General features: G+C 42.9%; 1 protein-coding gene across 3 annotated transcripts in view; it reads right to left on the bottom strand.

The window, feature by feature from the left end:
- The window catches only part of LOC126427316 (ankyrin repeat, PH and SEC7 domain containing protein secG-like), a 115,380-nt gene that overhangs the window by 35,033 nt on the left and 57,308 nt on the right, over nucleotides 1-23,039 (bottom strand). For all 3 annotated transcript variants that reach the window (XM_050089625.1, XM_050089624.1, XM_050089626.1), the window contains exon 4: nucleotides 382-958. In XM_050089625.1, the coding sequence (XP_049945582.1) occupies nucleotides 382-958 (577 nt within the window). The remainder of the gene's footprint in view (nucleotides 1-381; nucleotides 959-23,039) is intronic.

Below are 23,039 nucleotides of genomic sequence, written 5' to 3'. Positions count from 1 at the left end.
CAGGTCTCACCGACCAACATCGATACCTCTCTTCAGTGCAACACTCCTTGTAGAATGAGCTGCCATTCCCCAACAAATCATCCAGCACCTGATTGAACTTGTGGCTGCGAGAGTGGAGGCTGAGATCAAGGCTAAGGGTGGACCAACAGCACACTGAATTCCAGCATTACCGATGGAGGGCTTCATTGAATTTCTAAGTCATATTCAGCCAGGTGTCTGGATACATTTGACCACATAGTGTATACAAGAAAATGGATATCAGTAGTAGTGTATTTCACTGTGCATGCACATCTAATTAAACTTTGTGGTGGACATTGAAGGCTTGTCAGTACGCACACTTAGAGCTGTGTAACATAGTTGAGCAGCTTGTCTCATGCTTACATGGTGTCTGTCGGTGTCTCTGCAATCAGGTGAGTCAACTCCACAACAGTTTGTGGGTCGTTGACTACAGCCTCAGCCCAGCCCTGCGTCGCCATCACACGGAGCAAGTGGGCCTTTATGAAGGCGACGGCGGCCTGCTTCAGCCTGTTGGCGGAATGCCTAATCGCGATAACACCTGCAGCTGCCGCAGTCTCGACAGACAGCTGGGCGACCACCTGTTGCTCACAGTGCGCTTTCAGTACCGACAGGCCGTATACGTCGGCGGCGACCAGCAGCTTTGGGGCCATGTTGGGCAGCTGGGGCACCTGCAGGGTGTAGAGGTAGGCCAGCACCTGGCGCAGCACAGGACCCTCTGTGTCCGAGAGTACGAGCTGGCTGCTGCTGCCCTCTACAGTGACGCGACGGAACATGTCCGCAAACACGGGACTCCTGGCGGCCAAGACAGCCCTGTGAGCCACAAGCCACGTGTCCCCAGCCAGCAGAGTCACCACAGCGCCGTCCCCGGCATCCAGCAGGGCACCCAGATCCACGGCCGTGGCCTTCTCAGCCTCCTGAACTCGTCCCACTGTGAGGGATTCTGGAACACAGTTTCCCAAGGGAAAGGTGGGAGTGGCTGCCAGTGCAGAGTTAATTTTTTATCAATTTAAAGGCATTTATAAAGCTGCCATCAGTATAAAATTCACACACAACATAGATTAAAGTGTGTAGATGAAGGAAATAATACTTTTGAAAATATATTACATCTCCTCTTAAAATTTCCCTATTTGCTTGTAAAAAATGCCACGGGATGAATACAGGCCTCCTATCATGTGTCTCTTTGTACAATTACTTGCTCAAAGTATCAAAATGGAGATCTAGCACACAACTAAGAGATTATTTTATTCAACACACAGTCCCAATTTTGCACTTATTTAAGAAAACAATGATATTTTATGTCTGAAATCTGTATCCCTCTGCCCTTAACCGCTAGCCCAGCATGTTTCTCTCCAGGAACTGATACAGGGGATCAACTAACTGCTGTCACAGTCTGGAATGACTTTCTAGAAACATGATATAGAGGTGGCGGGCATAGCTTGATGGCAACTTCTCACATATTCCAACATGACAACACCCAATATTTTGTAGGGCAGTGGCATAACGGCACCCTCGCCGCCCCCTCCCCCAGTGGATAAAATTAAATTTTGTATAGGGTACAAACAACTGTGTCCAACTGTGTTCCGCTCGCAATACTAAATTATTTCTAAAAGATCATGTTTATCATTACTATTTCACAACAATGTAATAGTTATTACATAAGTTAACATTAGTTAATTTTTATTTTTAAATTATAGAAGTAATGAATGATACAATGTGGTGCATGCTACAGCTTGTCAAACGAATATTAGGAACTTCATATTCCATACATAATCCTTCTGCTGCACACAATAGTTTTCACTTTGTACCATGATGGAGAAATCGAGGCATATAGATCACATATATTTCTATATCTCATAAAAATTTGTAGCAAATGACTAGAAATCTCGTCATCACTCACTTCATAATAATAAATGAAAAAATATTTAACTTCAACTCAACACTTACTATGTAGTGGCTACTATTGTAGTGTAAGATGTGTACAGTACTTCATTTTTATTATTATTTGTGGTACCTAGTCAGACTCAAAGCGTTGGCAAGTTAAAATCGTTCGGTTTCTGACACTGCAGAAGTAAGGAGTCCAGCAATCAAGTGATACAGAAACAGTAAGTAGAGTGCACGAATTTTCACTTGACTGATTTTATGTAAAGGTGCAGGGTGACGGTGACACAAGTGTCAATAGAGAGAGAAGTGGTGTAGAGGAAACAAGTTTTGTAACAACTGCATAACTTCACTGCAGACAGTTAGCTAACTTCCATTTTTGAGTAGTCTTAGACACAATGAGAACGGCTACATCATTACAAATAAGAAGTACCAATTGTATAATTGACACGTTAGTCTGCGTGACCCGCTGAAGTGTCGGAACATAGATGCTGTCGATGACCTCCTGAATGTCTGTTTTCAGCTCAGGAATATTCTCTGGGCTATTGCTGTACACCTTGACCTTAATATAGCCCCACCGAAAGAAGTCGACGTATTCAGACCTGGAGAATATGGAGGCCAATCGAGGCCCATGCCTGTGCCTCCTGGGTACACCGGAGCCAGAATGCGGTCCCCAAAATGCTCCTCCAGAACATCAAACACTTCCCTGCTTCGAAGGGGTCCAGCACTATCTTACATGAATCACATCTTATCAAAATGAGGGTACCTTTGGATATTCGTGATGATATCATCTTCCAAAACTTTTTATGCACCGTTCGGTAGTCACCAAAAGAATATTGCACTGATTATTCCGTGTCTGGAGACTGCACACCACACAGGTTCCCGTTGAGGGTGAAGAGACCTCTCGATCACTGAATGCGCAGTCTCAGTCCACCAAATGTTCCAATTTCGCTTATTGACGAACCCATCCAAATAGATGCGGGCTTAGGGGCGAAACGAAACCATAGTCACATCAAAGTCCTGTTCGTCAATTCTGGAGACAAGAGTGTAGGCGAAACAAAACTGCTGTTCCATGGCCCTCGGGCTTAATGGCTGAGGAGTTTGAATTTTGTATGGGAAAAGATGCAGGTCTTCAACAACTACATGTCGCAGTGCCACCCAGTTGATTCCCAGCTGTTGTGCAGCTCGTCTGATAGATTTCCTGGGGCGGGTTTGAAACACAGCGCTTGTCATCTTGATGTTTTAAGGCGTTTCCATCCGTTTTGGTCCACTGACATTGCGAACACTGTCAGCACGAAAGCTACCCGTTCTCTCAAACTAGCGGATCATATTCTTGATTTTTAGCTCACACGGACCGGTTGTCTTCATCTTGATCTCGGTCGCACCACTTCCTTTGAGCCGCATTTGCGCTGTTATTGCTCGTATAGTAGGCCTTCACAAGTGGTATATGTTCAGGTACGCTGTACCGTGACGTTTTCTCGTGCACATAGCCGACAACAACAAGCCGCACGTGCATACGCGAACTCCCACCATCCCCCACAGCCAACAGTCAAATTTGAACGTCATAAAGGAAACCGATCAGAAGCTATCAAGATTTCATATCATGTAGGTCAATAATTGTCACCCTCAAACTTCCTGGCAGATTAAAACTGTGTGCTGGATCGAGACTCGAACTCAGGACCTCTGCCTTTCACGGGCAACTGCTCTGTCGACTGGGCTACCCAACCACGACTCACGTTCCGTCCTCTGGGCTTCAGTTCTGCCAGTACCTCGTCTCCTACCTTCCAAACTTCACTAGCACTCCTGCCAGGAAGTTTCATATCAGAGTACACTCCGCTGCAGAGTGAAAATTTCAGTCTGAAAACATACCCCAGGCTGTGCCTAAGCTATGTCACAGCAATATCCTTTCTTTTTTGGAGTGCTAGCCTTGCAAGATTCGCAGAAGAGCTTGTGTGAAGTTTGGAAGGTAGGAGACGAGGTACTTGTAGAACTGAAGCCCATAGGAGGGGACATGAGTCCTGCTTGGGTAGCTCAGATGGTAGAGCACTTGCCCGCAAAAGGCAAAGGACTTAAGTTCTTGTCTCCGTCCGGCACACTCTTTTAATATGCCAGGAAGTTTCATATCAGCGCAAACTCCTATGCAGTGTGAAAATTTCAATCTCGAATTGTCACCCTGCTTGAATAACTTTCCATCCTGATTTCTATCGTAAACATGTTGTTGTTGTTGTTGTTGTGGTCTTCAGTTCAGAGACTGGTTTGATGCTGCTCAATCCTGTGTAAGCTCCTTCATCTCAAAGTACCTACGGCTATCTACTTAATGTATTCATATCTTGGTCTCCCTCCACGCTGCTCTCCAATACTGAACTGGTGATATCTTGATGCCTCAAAAAAAGGCAGACCAACAGATCCATTCTTCTAATCAATTTGTGCCACAAATTTCTCTTCTCCCCTATTCTTTTCAGTACTTTCAGATAAGTTACGTGGTATACTTATTTAATCTTCAGCATCCTTCTGTAGCTCCACATTTCGAAAGATACTATTCTCTTCTTGTATAAACTATTTATCGTCCATGTTTCACTTCCATATATAGCTACACTCCATAAAAAATTTTTCAGAAACGACTTCCTGACATTTAAAACTATACTCGATGTTAACAAATTTCTCTTCTTTTGAAAGGCTTTCCTTGTCATTGCCAGTCTACATTTTACATCCTCTCTACTTCCACCATCATCAGTTAATTTGCTCCCAAATAGCAAAAGTCATCTACTACTTTAAGTGCCTCGTTTGCTAATCTAATCCCCTCAGCCTCACCTGATTTAATTCGACTACTGCCCATTATCATCGTTTCGCTTTTGTTTATGTTCATCTTCTATCCCCCTTTGAAGGCACTGTCCGTTCCATTCGACTACTCTTCCAGGTCCTTGGCTCTCTCTGACAGAATTCCAGTGTCATTGGCAAACCTCATAGCTTTTATTTCTTCTTCGGATTTAAATTCCTACTCTGAACTTTTCTTTTGTTTTATTTACTGCTTGCTCAATACATAGACTGAATGACGTTGGGAATGGGCTACAACCATGTCTCACTCCATTCTCAACCACTGTTTTCCTTTCATGCCCTTCGGCTATTATAACTGCCATTTGGTTTCTGTACAAATTGTAAATAGCCTTTCACTCGCTGTATTTGACCCCTGTCACCTTCGGAATTTGAAAGAGAGTATTCCAGTTAACATTTCAGAAGCTTTCTCTAAGTCCACAAATGCTAGAAACGTAGGCTTGCCTATCCTTAATAAACCAAATAATCGTAAACATACGCCAGTGTATTGCCATTAAGCCTTTCACCTTACGCAAATATATTTTTTTCAGCTTTGGAAGACAAGAGTCAATTATGAATGAAAAACGAGCGCAGTACTATTATGTCGTTCATCAGTCCCTCCCGATGGGGATCGCACACCGCACAGCAATACTCCAGAATACGACGGACAAGCCTGGTGTAAGCAGTCTCTTTAGTAAAACTGTTGCACCTTTTAAGTGTTCTGCCAATGAACTGCAGTCTCTGGTTTGCTCTAAGCAAAAAATTATCTATGTGATCGTTCCAATTCAGGTTATTTGTGATTGTAATCCGCAAGTATTTAGTTGGATTTACAGCCTTAATATTAAGTGTGACTTATCGCGTAATCAAAATTTCTTTGGATTTCTTTTAGCACTCATGTGAATAACTTCACTCTTTTCTTCATTCAGCTTCAATTACCACTTTTCGCACCATACAGATTATCTAAATCATTTTGCTGTTCGTTTTGGTCATCTGATGACTTAACAAGACGGTAAATAACAGCATCATTTGCAAACAAACTGAGAGGGCTACTCAGATTGTCTCCTATGTCTTTAATGTTGTTCAGGAACAACTGAGGGAAAAATTTGGAAATTTGTGATAAGGTCTTATGGGACCAAACTTCTGAGGTCATCCGTCCCTAAGTTTAGACGCTATTTAATCTAACATAAACTAACTTACGCTAAGGACGACACACAGACCCATTCCCGATGGAGGACTCGAACCTCCGACGGTGGGAGTCACACGGAGCGTCACAAGACGCCCTAGATGGCGCGGATACCCCGCTCTCCAACAACAGATGGCCTATAACACTTCCTTGGGGAACGCAGGATATTGCTTCTGTTTTACTCGATGACCTTCCGTCTATTACTACGCACTGTGATTTTACTGAGAGGAAATCACGAAGCCAGTCGCGCAACTGAGGCGATTTTCAATATTCATGCAGTTTGGTTAGAAGACGCATGTGAGGAAAGGTGTCAAAAGTCTTCTGGAAGTCTAAAAATATGGAATCAGTTTGACATCCCCTGTCGAGAGGACTCATTACTTCATGAGTATAAAGAGGTAGTTGTGTTTCACAACAACGATGTGTTTTGCATCTGTGATGTCTATGTGTCAATAAATCGTTTTCTTCGAGGTAATTCATAATGTTAGAACACAGTATATGTTCCAAAACCCCACTGTAAATCGACGTTAGCGCTGTGGGCCTGTAATTCAGTTGATTACTTTCTGTGAGCAGGCGGTTGTACATAATTCCTAAATATGGAGCTATAGCATCAGCATAATCGGAAGGGAACCTCAGCGGGACACAATCTGGACCGGAGGTCTTGCCTATATTAAGTGATTTAACCTGCTTGCTACACCGTGGATGTCTACTTCTATGTTTCTCATCTAGGCAGTTGTTCTTTATCGGAATTCCGAAATATTTTTTTCGTCTTCTTTGGTGAATTAGTTTCGGAAAACCTGTTTAATAACTCTGCTTTAGTGGCACTGTCATCAGTGACTTCGCCATTGTCTCGCCACTGGTGTGCTTCACGTATGACCTGTCGCTGTCCTTGATCACCGTCAACCTGTCCTCAGTGCCAGTGATTGGCCGCAGAGTCGCACCGCCGCAGGAGGAACACCTGTTGCTGGAGGTGAGCCGTGCGCCAAGTCTTAAGACAATGGAAAGGGGTTGCCTGGACGAAAAAGGCTCCCTCTTCTGCCTCTCACTAAAGGGTTAATAAAGGTGATGTTTGGGTATTTAAGCTGCTGACTCACACCAGCTTACACCTTGGCACTTCTGGGGTGAATACATATACAGAATCACTGCACACCCACACATATGGAACTTTTGTGCATTGTGTGTTGGCTTTTTTCTTTCACACATTTGCAACCACACGGACAGCGTTTATATATTCTCTTTGGCAAGTATTTCTATGGTTGTGCCTCTTTGTACGTATATCCACACACAACTGACTGTGCTTACTCATTAAATGTTGTCGTTGAGGCTGCTCGTTGCCGAGCAGAGAGAGCTGTAGCTCACTGTGGTCGTCGTATTCCATGCCAAAACAACTTGGTCACCAAGGAATCGGGGTTGGAAAGATGTTTTGATCTAAATGCAAGTCCGTCTGGAGACTACACACCCTGTTCGTCGATGCTAAAAAACTCGGTGATGTTTTCACAATTCTTCTCTTACTTTCGTTTCTGCCCCTGTGTGGTCAACTGAGAAGAGGAGATTGCTTCGGCGTCTTTCTTTCGTCAGTGAACATTATACTGTTGTGTCTATATTTTTTGATTCCCTACGGTTTATCCATAATTTCTGGTCTCATTCCTGAATAACGAAAGACGTCTCTGCTGTATGCACATTACATCTGTTTGTACCAGATTTTCCTGACAAAAATATTTAAAGATTTCTGAGACACAAATTAAAGGTTAATAAGATTAACTTAAATTGTATAGGCACTTAAGTATTTAGCAACCATATATACTTCTTTCAGTTTTTTTTATATATCTTGTGTACTTCACCGTCGTAATCGTACGAAAAAATGGACTACGCCTGTCACTATAGACTTTCATTTTGCCTCTACGCATACACCCTTCAATACCTGATCTGCTGCCCATAGAAAAGTACACTTTCAATTGCTTGCTTGTGCCATGTGTACTTGCAAGTAATAACCCATCTAAAACGTACGACCACTAACAGCCATAATTATTAGTCTGCAAACGGCGCAAGTACTGATATAATATTGTTTAGTACACTGTTCTCAGTCACCAGTAGAAATATCTCTAGTTGTACCCATTACACCATGTATGTCTACATGTAGGAAGGTGAACGATCTGTACGTACAACTAATTACACACACTAAGCATTTGAATGTTATAAACACTGAAGAACCAAAGAAGTTTCGTGTCGGGCCCCGCGAGCACCCAGAAGTGCCGCAACACGACGTGGCATGGACTCGACTAATGTCTGAAGTAGTGCCGAGGGAACTGACACTATGAATCCTGCAGGGCTGTCCGGCTGTCCCTAAATCCGTAGGAGTACGAATGGGTGGAGATTTCTTCTGAGCAGCACGTTGCAAGGAATCTCACTTATGCTCAATAATGTTCGTGTCTGGGGAGTATGGTGACCAGTGGAAGTGTTTAAACTCAGAAGAGTGTTCCTGGAGCCAGTCTGTAGCAATTCTGGACGGGTGGGGTATCGTATTTTCCTTGCGAAATTGCCCAAGTCCGTCGGAATGTACAATGGACACAAATGGATGCAGGTGATCAGACAGGAAACTTATGTACGTGTCACCGGTCAGAGTCGTGTCCAGACGTATCAGGGGTCCCATTTCACCAGCACACGCCCCACACCATTACAGAGCATCGACCAAGCATCTCCTGCTGACATACAGGGTCCATGGATTCCTGAGGTTGTCTCCATACATCCATCCACTCGATACAATTTGAAACTAGACTCGCCCAACCAGGCAATACGTTTAGAGTCATCAACAGTCGTTGTTGATGGGTCCAGGCGAGGCGTGAAGACTTGTCTCATTCTGTCATCAAGGGTTCGCGAGGGGGTTTTGGCTCCGAAGTCCATTATCTATGATGTTTCTTTGAATGATTGGCAGCTTCACTCTTGTTGATGGCCCAGCGTCAAAATCTACAGCAATTTGCGGAAGGATGGCACTTCTGTTACGTTGAGCGAAATGGTTGTACAGGAAATTCCCCACTTCATCGCTACCTCGGAGATGCTGTGTCCCATCGCTCCTGCACCGACTATAACACCACGTTCAAACCCACTTACATCTTGATAATCTGCCATTAAAAGCAGCATAACCGATCTAACAACTACCCCAGACACTTGTTGTCTTATACAAGCGTTACCGACCGCAGCGCCGTGTTCTGCCTGTTTACATATCTCCGTATTTGAATACACAGGCCTATACCGGTTTCTTTGGCACTCCAGTGTAGATAACTCATCATAAATCTCACTGTATACACAGACATATACGTTCTTTGCGTATTGCCTGTTAACTTTTCCTTCCATACATTTGTAACAACACGGAAAACGTTTCCGTGGTTATGTAGTTTCCAGAGTATCGAGACATAACTTACTAGTCTCAATCATTAAATGTTCTTGTCATATGTCTTTCCCTTGAACGCACACGTACTTCTTTAAAAGCACTGCTCATAGTTAATTGTCTTCCTTTCATAATTATTGTTGGATATACGCAGACCAGGGCACCACTTTTATTTCAGCCACGTTAATTACTTAAGGGTCGATTTTAGAGTTGTGCCGAGTACTGTGCATGCGTTCCATTGCCATTCAATCAAAGGAAGTGTTTGTATGTAAGAACTGTGTAGTGAAATATTTTTGGATATACAGTATTTTTTGTTCTCCATCTGGCGCGGACACGAATGAATCAGAAGGTTTTCCAACGTGTCATCAAGCCATATACAGCATGTCAGAAGCATGTATTAGCCTAATTTAGTAATCACACTTCAAGCGAAAGTTCCTGTGCTTTGCTGCTGGTTTCTGAAAATGTGAGTCGCAACCGGAAACAGCAAACGTTTCAACTCGAGTGGCATATCTGCTGGATTCATTGAGTTGTGAAGCAACAGTATATCTTCTCCTACAATGTTCCCATTTAAACGTGTGGTATTAATGATATTGTCAAATTTTTTTGCCAAACAAGTGGTACCATTGGAAAATCGTGGTGGCTTTATGATTCGAATAAGAATGACATCCAAGCAAATTTCCATCGTTAAACCGTGCAGCGGAAGGCATGAAGAGAATTTAGGAATATGGTTGAATTTTTAAGAACTTCATACTACTTTTAACAACTTCATACACGGGTAGATCACATAACTAATGTGAAGGTACTGAATAGATTTGGGGAGAAGAGGAGTTCGTGGCACAGCTTGGCAAGAAGAAGGGACCGGTTGGTAGGACATGTTCTGAGGCATCAAGGGATCACAAATTTAGCATTGGAGGGCAGCGTGGAGGCTAAAAATCGTAGAGGGCGACCAAGAGATGAATACACTAAGCAGATTCAGAAGGATGTAGGTTACAGTAGGTACAGGGAGATGAAGAAGCTTGCACAGGACAGGGTTGCATGGAGAGCTGCATCACACCAGTCTCAGGACTGAAGACTACTACAACAACAACAACATTCTGATTCATTGCAGTATCAGTTCATAGATATACATTCGCTTCCCCCGATACTTTGTTTTACATGCAGATTAATAAGTATGTTTAATTATGTGTAGTTCATGAACGAATTAGTTGAAATTAACTATTCTGAGAAAGGAACTGTTTGAAGTGGCCTTTCTCTTAGTAAAACGTAGTTCGTCTACTTCTGGTTTCCCCTACATATTGGTAGTTAGAATCCGTATGAACAAATTTCTACTCCCTTGATACTGAGTACAGCCGATTCCCAGGAAGTAAATGTCCTTCGTTCTGACCTCCTAGTGGTGGACTGTAGGGACTGCATCTGATTAGAAGACTGAAGCCATTCTGTCAGTTTGTAGTCTCACCCCTCCTTGCTACTTCCATTTGTTGTCCACATAAGGCAAAAGATTTTATGATGATTTGAGAGGAGCGAAGATTATAGTTAACATTCTAGATTACTTAGCTTGTCATTTTTAGTTGTCTCCAGTTCTTCTTTTCTAGAGGTCTGACTCTTTGAAGATATAAATGTCACATCAGCCCCTCGCCCTTGGTTTAAACCAAATACATTTGAAGATTGTGGTTCCAGCAAGTTTTTCACATAAATATATTTTCTAATTTTGTAGTATACCAACAGCGTTTTGATTTTTTGCATTAACAAAGCCGAAATTTAAGTGTTCGCACAAAAATGCGTCCGATCACAGACATGCTTACGACTCTCTCATTCTGCAGAAGTAGCAATATTCGAAAGGGTTTACAATTTTAGTTAACAAATTAATTTTTACTATATTTGTTTAAATAATTAATTTAGATTATTGTTTCACAAATGAATCCAGATATCAACATAGTAAACAGTATAGGATTGCGTAATTAATTACACAAATTTTAAGTGTCACATAACTCGTAATTGAAAGCCTCTATGAGGGTGAAGATTTGTCTGATGTGATAGAAGAAGAAACAGGAATCGATTTAGAAGAGATAGGGGATCCAGTATTAGAATCGGAATTTAAAAGAGCTTTGGAGGGCTTACGGTCAAATAAGGCAGAAGGGATGAATAACATTCCATCAGAATTTCTAAAATCATTGGGGGAAGTGGCAACAAAACGACTATTCCCGTAGGTGTGTAGAATGTATGAGTCTGGCGATATACCATCTGACTTGCGGAAAAGCATCATCCACACAATCCCGAAGACGGCAAGAGCTGACAAGTGCGAGAATTATCGCACAATCAGCTTAACAGCTCATGCATCCAAGCTGCTTACAAGAATAATATACAGAAGAATGGAACAGAAAATTGAGAATGCGCTAGGTGACGATCAGTTTGTCTTTAGGAAAAGTAAAGGGACGAGAGAGGCAATTCTGACGTTACGGCTAATAATGGAAGCAAGGCTAAAGAAAAATCAAGACACTCTCATAGGATTTGTCGACCTAGAAAAAGTGTTCGACAATATACAATGGTGCAAGCTGTTCGAAATTCTGAAAAAAAAGTAGGGGTAAGCTATAGGGAGAGACGGGTCATATACAATATGTACAACAACTAAGATGGAATAATAAGAGTGGACGATCAAGAACGAAGTGCTCGTATTAAGAAAGGTGTAAGATAAGGCTGTAGCCTTTTGCCCCTACTCTTCAATCTGTACATCGAGGAAGCAATGATGGTAATGAAAGAAAGGTTCAGGAGTGGAATTAAAATACAAGGGGAAAGGATATCAATGATACGATTCGCTGATGACATTGCTATCCTGAGTGAAAGTGAAGAAGAATTAAATGATCTGCTGAACGGAATGAACAGTCTAATGAGTACACAGTATGGTTTGAGAGTAAATCGCAGAAAGACGAAGGTAATGAGAAGTAGTAGAAATGAGAACAGCGAGAAACTTAACATGAGGATTGATGCTCACGAAGTCAATGAAGTTAAGGAATTCTGCTACCTAGGTAGTAAAATAACCAATGACGGCCGGAGCAAGGAGAACATCAAAAGCAGACTCGCTATGGCAAAAAAGGCATTTCTGACCAAGAGAAGTCTACTAATATCAAATACCGGCCTTAATTTGAGGAAGAAATTTCTGAGGATGTACATCTGGAGTACAGCACTGTATGGTAGAGAAACATGGACTGTGGGAAAACCGGAACAGAAGAGAATCGAAGCATTTGAGATGTGGTGCTAAAGACGAATGTCGAAAATTAGGCGGACTGATAAGGTAAGGAATGAGGAGGTTCTACGCAGAATCGGAGAGGAAAGGAATATGTGGAAAACACTGATAAGGAGAAGGGACAGGACGATAGGACATCTGCTAAGACATGAATGAATGACTTCCATGGTACTAGAGGGAGCTGTAGAGGGCAAAAACTGTAGAGGAAGCCAGAGATTGGAATACGTCAAGCAAATAATTGAGGACGTAGCTTGCAAGTGCTACTCTGAGATGAAGAGGTTAGCACAGGAAAGGAATTCGTGGCGGGCCGCATTAAACCAGTCAGTAGACTGTTGAAAAAAAAATCTCGTAATTTCAAATGTTTCTAAAAAAATTATTACATCTAAACTAAAATATATCACACAGTAATTGCATTTCATACATTTTAGCTCGTAATATTACATACTACGTATGAAATTATATGAAAGTTTTCAGAAAGGCAGCTGACATAATATTGACCTGTCCAAGATTCGGAAAATAATACTGGTATCGACAAGTACTGTTATGAAAAAGTAGTGCTAGAGGAGGATGTCCCGTCACATGTCCTCTTACTTAAGTTCAGCTTCCAGTTCCGAACTGTGCGAACTGCGTGGGATAGAGGAGAGAAGCCATTCCGTTAGTTGGCTTAGTTCACCTCAGTCTACAGTACCTGTATCTAAATATTTCCTTCTCAAGTTAATTTTTGCGAAATAATTAATAAGAGCGAGTTTTTCCTATTTCTAGATCTTGTCAGATGGAAAATTTGATAGCAGATAATCGCTTTGGTGACAAGGAGAATAATTTCATCCTTAGTACTTCCCACTTCCTGGGCTCCCAACTAAATACTTTGGGTAAAACTGAAAACGCTCAGCCTATTGTGTCAAAAAGACTGCATGTAAAGAAATCATAGAAATATGCAGTCGGATTTGTTTTTAAAGGTCTGAGTCATAGTTCATCTCACATAGCTATGACGCGCCGATGTCTGCTCGCGTCCTGCCCGTCGTGGAGTGCACAAGATCGATTTCTTTGTTTACTCCCCACCGCGGCTCCGTGTACTGCTCCCTGTTACGAGTGAGCCGTGGCGCACACTGAACGCCGGGTAGCGACCAGGATCACTTTTCAAGTTGAATATGCACGGCTACGACCTTTCGAAAATGAGTTGTACGGAATGAACTTCGCCTGGACCCACAGGTTGTAACTATCCATTCACTTTTCTATTACTGTTAACGTTGAAGGTGTCAATATGCGCACCGAAGAATTGTGTACCGACACTGAGATCCACCACGTGCCCAACGTCAAATTTAAGGACCCTGACGGACATGGAGGGGCCTCCATTCAATTATGGTCTTTGAGCTCCCAATTGAGGTCCCACCATATATCGTCATGTCGTCTTCCAAGCCATATGGCAATGTACACAGTCACCAGGCCGACAGATGGAAAACCTTTAATACCTATCCTGTTCTCAACAGTGTCCGTCAACAGAAATTTGAATTAGTGAAGCATGTGCCATTATACCTGTTTATAGGAACATGCAGGGCCATCATCACATATGACATGCAGCCCCGTACCTGTAGTTGCAGCAACTAGGAAGGACATTCCACCAAAACTGCCCCAGGAGCTGGCTTGGAGAGACACCACTCAACGACGCTGCCCCCATTGTGACGTCCATTGTCCATCCTATCACCTATGCTGTGCGCACTGCACAAACTGCTGGTCTTCAGCACTACTCACGTGATCCATTACAAACGATGACTGCCATCGCAGAGACTGATCTGGCACTTATGACATCACTGGAACCAGAGCTGTTAACTGGAGGAGACACTCTCCTGCCTAGCACCGATGACAACAACAAAGAAATGGCTCCTAGTGTTGTACCGTCTTCTGCCTTCCTTCTGTCAGCCATTGAACCAATGGGCAATTGCTGCCACAACTCTGAAAAGCATGTTTACAAACAAAAGCCTCAATGGAAGCGCCAGAAATGGCACTGTGACCATTGGATGACTACCTTTAACAAATGGTACCTGATGATGACCAAATGTCGGATGACGCCAAGTCCTCTGACACTTTGTCTCATTATTCCTTAATGTAATTGCGACACAGTCGTGCCAACCCTTTTTGCGTGCATCCCAGGTGGCATAACTCTTTTGGTACCGATCCACTTGTGTGCACAGCAGACGACACAACGTCTATAGTAATGAGCTTCTGGGAATATGAGGTAGAGCATGACACCGCACTAGTGGGGCAGAGCAAGAACACAGTGACTGACAATGCTAGAGATGCCACAGTTGGTATACCATGGAGAGCCACTGACAGAGGGCACGTAACTTTCCAGGTGTGCATGGGGACTAAATAATACTGACAGGCCATGCTCAATGCCAATAACATCAATGCACACCATAAACTGACGATGTTACAAGGCTCACAGAACACAGCAGGTGCAGGCATAGCCCTCCTCCAGGAGATGTGATGTATTTCGTCAGCTCTTTCAGATACCCCACTCATGTTTTCCACGCATCATGACGTCCTTCTCTGTGAAGGCTTGATAGCCTCACAGAAGCAGCACGGCGCTCACTCCCCATGGCATCAGAACTGTAAATATCTACACCATCTGACAACTACACACCATATGAAGCCCTCTCCACGATTCATTCAAATGTCGTGGGACCAGAGCCTCCCGTCACGTAGACCATTCACCGGGTGCAAGTCTTTCGATTTGACGCCACTTCGCGACTTGGGGGTCGATGGGGATGAAATGATGATGATGAGGACAACAGTCCCTGAGAGGAGAAAATCTCCGACCCAGCCGGGAATCGAATCCAGGCAGTTAGGATTGGCATTCTGTTGCGCTGACCACTTAGCTACGGGGGGCGGACTTCCGATTTGTTGACACGTGGAAATAAGTACAAGGCGATAGGGAGGGTTTCACACACCATACCAGCAATTTCCATCCACATACACGGCATCTGTCTCTCAAGCCTGAATGCCAACAGCTCATGGAGGCAATGTGGAAATCCGGCACCCTCTCTGCTTCCTTGAAGAGTGGAAGCATCAGTGTCTATTGATCTCTGATGCTCCAGAATTCTGCCATGAAGATCTTCACTTGACTTTTTACACCATACTTGAGACGGGTTGCATGCTTTGCGGTCTCCCACAATCAGGCGTCTTTAGCAGGCTGTCACAAGATCTGCACTGCCTTACGTCGGTACTGTAACATTACTGTGCTTATGCAGACACTGTGTCTGATGGGAGTCTTGGCCTCCCTTGATTTCAGCTAGGCATTCGAAAGGGCTCTGAGCACTATGGGACTTAACATCTGTGGTCATCAGTCCCCTAGAACTTAGAACTACTTAAACCTAACTAACCTGACATCACACACATTCATGTCCGAGGCAGGATTCGAACCTGCGACCGTAGCGGTCCTGCGGTTCCGGACTGAGCGCCTAGAACCGCTAGACCACCGCGGCCGGCTGCATTCGAAAGGGTTCATCACTCTTATCTGGCAGCAGCGATGCAGAACATGGGATTCCCAGACAGCTCTGGTGCGCAACATCTTGGATCCTATATGATCGTCGACTTATGCCGTCCATCCTGGTACAAGGATTGGTGTGGCAGATGCTCTTCCAAAGTCCTGTACGTTCTCGCCATGGAACCGTTACTTTGCGGCCTCCACCAACTCCTCAGTGAGTCTGTGGGCGACCTGGTCCTTGTCCTGCGCAACAGAAACGACGTTCAAGCAACACTGAAGTGGGTGGAGTACTAGGGAATTGCTTCAGGCACTGTCATAACATTTGCAAATCTCGCACGTGGACTGCCTGCTGAATGCGTTACTCTGCTGCAGCTCCGTGACGTGATAACATGGTTAGGCATTAATTTTTACAGTCAACTTGGGGTGTTCTGTCGCCCTTAACAATAGGCGCTTATTATGCTGGATCTGGGCAGAGCTCCTTTACCATTGACTCTGAAACCTGTACATCTTCAATGCCCACAGTATACAAACATTTATGTTGCATCGCAAATCCTGCACATGGCCCAGACATTTCCCATGCCGCCGTCAATGGATAGACACAAGTTAGCCACACTGGCATGTTGTTTAAGGTGAGCTATGACTACCCCACCTTTGTGAAGGGCAAAGGAGTCCTCAGTCTTTGTCATCTCCACCATCAAGCAATTGTCCTCTTGAAATTCTTGGATGTCAAGATGTGGCAACGTGTTGTGACTTGTCTGATCAGCTTACTGACCAGTCACTGTCGATGCCCGTATGTCGTTGACAAATGTCCCAATGTCCTTTCCCTGCTGGAGCTATTTCTTCCATTAATACAACTACATCTGGACCCCGCATCTTCCTCCGCATCTACCGATGGCCAAGATTATGCCTCACTTGCAATCGTAGCTTCTGTTGAATGTGATTGAGGAGAAACAACCCCATGTTGCGTGGAATGCTGTATTTCGTCAGATGTCAAATCCACCTGATACATGATGGTTATTGGGAAGCAGGTATTGGAGTCGCTTCCATCCAGGATACCCCTCGTAGCATCGCCATTATATACCACATGTGGCCTACAACGATGGCTGTGAAGGCCAGGCGAGTAATGTTTAGCGTTTGGTCCAGCAGATGTCGGCATTTATTTCACACATGACTCCTGACATTATCACAGCCCAAAAGCTTCTGTTCCCAGCTATGGACTGTTTCCTGTGGACTAAGAATCAATCAGAAGGTTGGATTAGCGGACATGCTGCCTACTACCTGTTTGGTGGTGGTCGATTTGTGGCAGTACCTTAATGACTGTCATTGTGCAGTTGTCAAGAACTCTAAGAACCAACAATATTTATCGGACATTCTCAAGGGTGTTTTCTGTAACCACCTTCACAGCTGGATCATACATGCTAGCAACAGCGACATGCCTCCCTCTCCTCCATTTTACAGAATCTATCCCCTGAACAGTTATTCATACACACTTGTGAAAAGCTATGTCTCAGTGATTTGCTAACGCATCCCTACCACCCAGATTTTCTCTCGATGATGCTGAAGGCTATCGTCAGTCTTCATGGGGAAGTGCTGGTGCAGCTGAGATGGCTTAAAAACACAGTTAAAAAAGAACTTCGCTGTATCCTCCTTTCCCCTCTGGTAAACGTTAATGGTGTCTTATTAACTGGGGCTACACATGAAGTTGAGGAGATTTTTTTCAGGGGGGGGGGGGGAGGGGGGCTTCTTATTAAGTTTAGGACAAGAGTGGCGATGGTATTAACTTCTTCTTTTCTTTGTATGCCTATTTATAGTCAAGAATGTGAGAAATATGGTAAAAAAAGTGGTCAATGAGGCATAGCTGACATTTTCTCCACCCAGGGACTGGGTGTTGTGTTGACTTCAACATCATTTCATCCCAATCGACACTTAGGAGCCGAATTGACTTCACCTGAAAAGACTTGCAACAAGTGGCTGGACTCCACACAGGTGAGGCTCCTGGCGTACCCACAAGCATCATCATTGTAGTCAGTTTTGTAGGCAATGAAATTATTAAATATGACTTTCTAACTATTGCCGCGCGGTGTGGCTGCGCGGTTTAGGCGTTTGTGGGCTTTTATTACTGCTCTTGTTTTTCGCTCATTTCTGGTTCATCCAACTAATTCAATAAGAAGAAATATCTCTAAAGGAGTAGTTGTGTACAAATAACTGGATCGCCCATCTCACAATTTTTGTAATTGTGTGGGATATTTTGAAAAATTTGAGCATCATTTTGTATATGATTGCTGTGGCTTTGCGGAAGTTCGTTGCCAATGTGATGCATTGTGTTGATTCATCGGTTGTCACTCTTTCATACCAAATATAGAACAACTGTGCTGCATAACGTTCAGCAAATGCATCATGTAGCTGTTTCTCATTGATATTCGTCTCCAAAGTCAGTTCTGCACATTTATTTATTTAGCGTATGGCTCATAACATCACAGTAAAAATTACAGAAACAACACGATTTAAAAAAAATCACATAGGTATAAACAGAGCTATAAATAACAGATTCTATATTAGGATACCGCCAATTGTAAATTTACACTCACAGAAGAGCAATCACAAGCAGACGTCCAGCTTAGACAATAAATAGTCGATTGCCTCTTGGGTCGCCATTAGGAAATCCTGTGGGTCACCCTCGTTCTGCACATATTTCTATAAAACTGATAATTTGAGAAGTGCTTTCACTTCATCAGTGGCTTCTGAATGAGGTATAATTGATAGAGCTTTGTCAAGAAGCAACAGACAAGAAGGCGTGTGCGCCACCAAAGTGCTCTTCATTTTCTCTCAACTCTGAGAGTACGATGAGCTCTTTTTGGCTCTGTATTGCATTCGTCCCTCATAATGAGCTGACGTGATTGGAGTTCTGTACCCATTACGGCAGTTTTGTGGGTACTGGATGGAGATATCGCACTGATTGGTCGACAGTAATTTTGTTGCTGAAAGCTATGTTTGGCCACTATCGAAAAGAGTTGCTACAGTTCCAGATGACGCAGCTTCAAGGGTACTACTTTATTCGACCATATGTTTTTCAAAATAAATGAAACGGCAACGTTCTGATTTTGCCTCCTGGGCATGTAGGATAAACTATCAACGACATTGACTTGTAATTGTACGCATGGTTGTGTCATGGCCTATATGTTGTTCTGGAACGAATCCCAGAAGATTCGTTTGAACAGATGTGCCCAATTATTAAACGAAATAGAGTGTTTCCTGCTGCTTATTGTGAACGAAAACGTTATTTGAGGCAGATTCGGGGCAGCCATTCCCAATAGTTTGTTAGGGACTGATAAGCGCATATGTCGTCCATCGAAACCATTACCTCGTTATAGAGGCTTGGCGTGAATCGAATGTTCGGATTTTGATTATTAGAATGCATGGATGTTAACCCTTAACTGGAAGCGATATTTTAACGAACGTAACTAAAATCGCGGGTCCAAATGGACCCTTGAATAAAAATTCAACACAATCCCCATAAAAGATATAATTCATATGTAAACGCGTAATGATTGTATTTAAATAAATTTTATTTCAAATGTAAATAAACTTTTATTGAGGAAAAATTTTATATTGTGTTATTTGTTTAACTTTAAGTCCTATGTTTTATATTTTATAAGAATTTTTTGCATGTTACTTTGGAATGCTACGTGACTGCTTATATAAAAAAACCTGGATATACTGTGGGGTTTCTCATAACTTCCGCTTAACATAACGACTCTAAAACAAAAATAATGAAAATGAAACATGGAAGTGTCCAAATGTTATCTGTATCAGTACCTGAACGAAGAACGGCACTTGGCACACAACACTTCTTTTCCTGCATGCCGTTTACAGATGAATTTAAAACAAGTGTCGCATTTTTGTGATTGCTTGCTGTCAGTTTTAGGATCACATAAATACCGTTTTCCTCTTTTTCGTGATCCACATTGATTAAAAGGTGAATTTTCTGGTCATTCGTCATTTTGTGGTACATCAGCTGCCCCTTGAAAATTATCTATTCTTCTCTCAAACCTACTGAACATGAAGAATCTTTCTTTCTGTGATAAAGGGCCTTATCAAATTTAGTCCAATTTCTTTTCTGTAATTATTACTTTTCATACGTTTTCCACCATTTGACGCCTTCCATAATACGAATCCATTTTCACTCGCAACATTGAATGTTCTTGTAAAGACTGAATAATTGGCGAATTTCTGATGTAATGTATCAACACCACCTTTCGTTCTGTTGTAAAATTCAATTATCTCAGGTTTTCCACTACTTTCATTGACTGAATTGTCACGGTGCATTGATGAGATCACATCTGCGCTTCGGTCCTTCTTAGGGACATAAGATGCCAATGTTTTATCCTTCATGAAACCAAATAACGTAGATGCTACTACCCGTTGTTTATTGGCTAAAAATTCTGGTGGTATTTCCCTTTTAATGTTGTTCATCGTTCCAATGAAGGTCCAACCATATTCAATCTGTCAATGAGCTCCACAGGAGAAAACCCATTATCGGCAGTTATATTTTTATTTGTTCCAAATAAAGGTTCAGCAAGCTGCAGTACATTCTGTGTTGGAACTGAAAGTTGGCTTATTTTATTAGTAATTGCTTTGCCGGTATAGATAAAAGCATTGTATAAACAGTGTGTTTTAGCGTCACAAAGGCACTTAATCTTGATGCCATATTTAGCAGACTTCGAGTTCATATAAACCCTATAAAAACATTTCCCTCTAAACGGGCAAAGCATTTCATCAACTGTCAAATACTCTGAGCAGCTATTTTTTTTTTTTTTTTGACAGTTCAGAATGAAATTTCGAAATATTTCTAAGTGAGAGTAGCGCGTCCATTGGTTCTTCTTTCTTCCCTGGAATTCATATATTGAAATCTCAAAGCAGATAACAGGAACATAAATCGCTTCACTGACATCGTTATTCTGAATCGTAAACAAAAGCGTTCTGCATTGTTTGGGTGACCAGTATACAAGCGGCCTAAACCGTCGGACGACTACAAACCAGGACGTCCTGCAACTGCTCTATGTTCCTGGCGGCGTTGCAACTTGTTCGCCGATATTTTCTGCTACAGCGTAAAGTCAAGCGCCGGTATACCAGTCGTGAACGATAGAGAGGAGATGGCTGTGAGAATCGCACGCTGGCCGACGCTTCTCCAGGATGACAACGCCAGAGGACGACATTAGCGCCGCGCCCCACTGGTCGCGGCCAAACTGAGTGGTAGCTTCAAGGTCAGCAAGTTCTACAACAGCTTCGAGATTAGGCACTTGTATATCAGCGACTTAGGATTGTTTATACTGAAAAAAATGGTTCAGATGGCTCTGAGAACTATGGGACTTAACTCTCAGGTCAGTCCCTCGACTTAGAACTACTTAAACCTAACTAACCTAAGGACATCGCACACATCCATGCCCGAGGCAGGATTCGAACCTACGACCGTAGCAGCAGCGCAGTTCCGGACTGAGGCGCCTACAACCATACGGCCAAAGCGGCCGGCGTTTATACTGAAGATCATTGCGTATTTTTCATGTCGCCCTTTGCTTGCGACACATCTGTCTAATCGACAAACTTTTGTTATCTTTTCCTTTTGTAATAAAACTCACGAATATGATTTGTCCGGGTGTTGCCTAGCGATCCGAGAAAGCAGGTTTATGTAGGCGCCCCATATTTGACGACTAGGCTGGATTTAACATTTTCCCAAATTGCCAAATTCCACTACTCGCTGTTGGTGTGAGACTTGCACGTTTTCGAGGACGACGGTGAATGTGGTACATCGTAATGATTAACTACTTCACTATCATTGTTACATAGTTTCAAAGTGGTCGATTTTCCGGTATCTTCAGTCAATGGTCGACGACAAAACTGGTATCAATGCCAGGCGTAGTCTCGCCGACAGTTATCTTTTCTTACTTTTCCTGCATTTCACGACAGGCATGCAGGGATAATCGCTGTTGCAGAAGTCATATGGACTATAAATCATGTTTTTGTTGAAGACTTCTATTAAGTATGGGTCAATGTCGACTTCGGGTATTTGTGCTTCTGTTGATCGGTGTGAAGTTGCCTGGATTTTGTGGTCAATAATATAGAAATGTATACGTGTGACACTCCTCTACTTTGTCGTTCAACGGAATACATCCAGAAGCGTGTCTCTCCAAAACCATGATGATCTGCAATGAAAATTATTCAGAACTTCTGTGTTTGGTTAATGTCAGGCGCAGAACATATTATGACATTCAGGTGATGACCCTCCAGTCAACCTAAGTTCCTTTACTTCATCCCATGAATGTCTGCGTGTGAATATGTTAAAATAACCTGAGTGGTCATTTGTGCAAACAAATGTTGATAGGGTTATGTCACCTGTCACTAACAATGATAATGTTGAGGGTGATGAATGTAATTTCGTCTGTTTCTCTTATCCACCTGCTCAGAGCATTGCTGGTGTTTCATTTTAGAGGGCACTACAAGTTCCAGTTATCAGTTTTTACTATAACCCCACCTGTGTGAGCCTCAAATCACAATTAGAACCACAGACTAATGCACCAAGATATAGACCGGTATGCAGTGTTCGTCTGAATCGAAAAGCATGTTGTCGATCGATTTCCATTCTTACTTTACGTTGCTCGTTTGTTTCTGTCGTTTCTGATGCCTTTTTCTTCCGTGCTAGAGGTCTACATTGACCAATAGCTCGTTGTAAAAGTCTGATTTGAAGGGAGGAAGGTAGGAAATTGGGGCTTAAAGTCCCGCCGAGATCTAGGTCATTAGAAACGGAGCACACGGTCGGAATGTTTCAATGACGGGGAACGAATCCGGCAGTTCCCTTTCAAAGAAACCACTCCAGTATTTGCCAGGAGCGACTTAAGGTAATCACGAAAACCTAAATCTGGATGCTCAGACACAGATTCGAAACCTTCGTCTTCCCTAATAAGGATCCAATTTGGTAAGGACTGCACCATCCGGTTCGCTTGATAGTGAAAGTATTGCTTCGCGGAAACTATTACAATTAGTTTGT

Source organism: Schistocerca serialis, chromosome 11, assembly GCF_023864345.2.
Source record: "Schistocerca serialis cubense isolate TAMUIC-IGC-003099 chromosome 11, iqSchSeri2.2, whole genome shotgun sequence".
NCBI lineage: Eukaryota > Metazoa > Arthropoda > Insecta > Orthoptera > Acrididae > Schistocerca > Schistocerca serialis.
The sequence above is the reverse complement of the archived record's forward strand: the minus strand, read 5'-3'. Positions and strand labels throughout refer to the sequence as shown.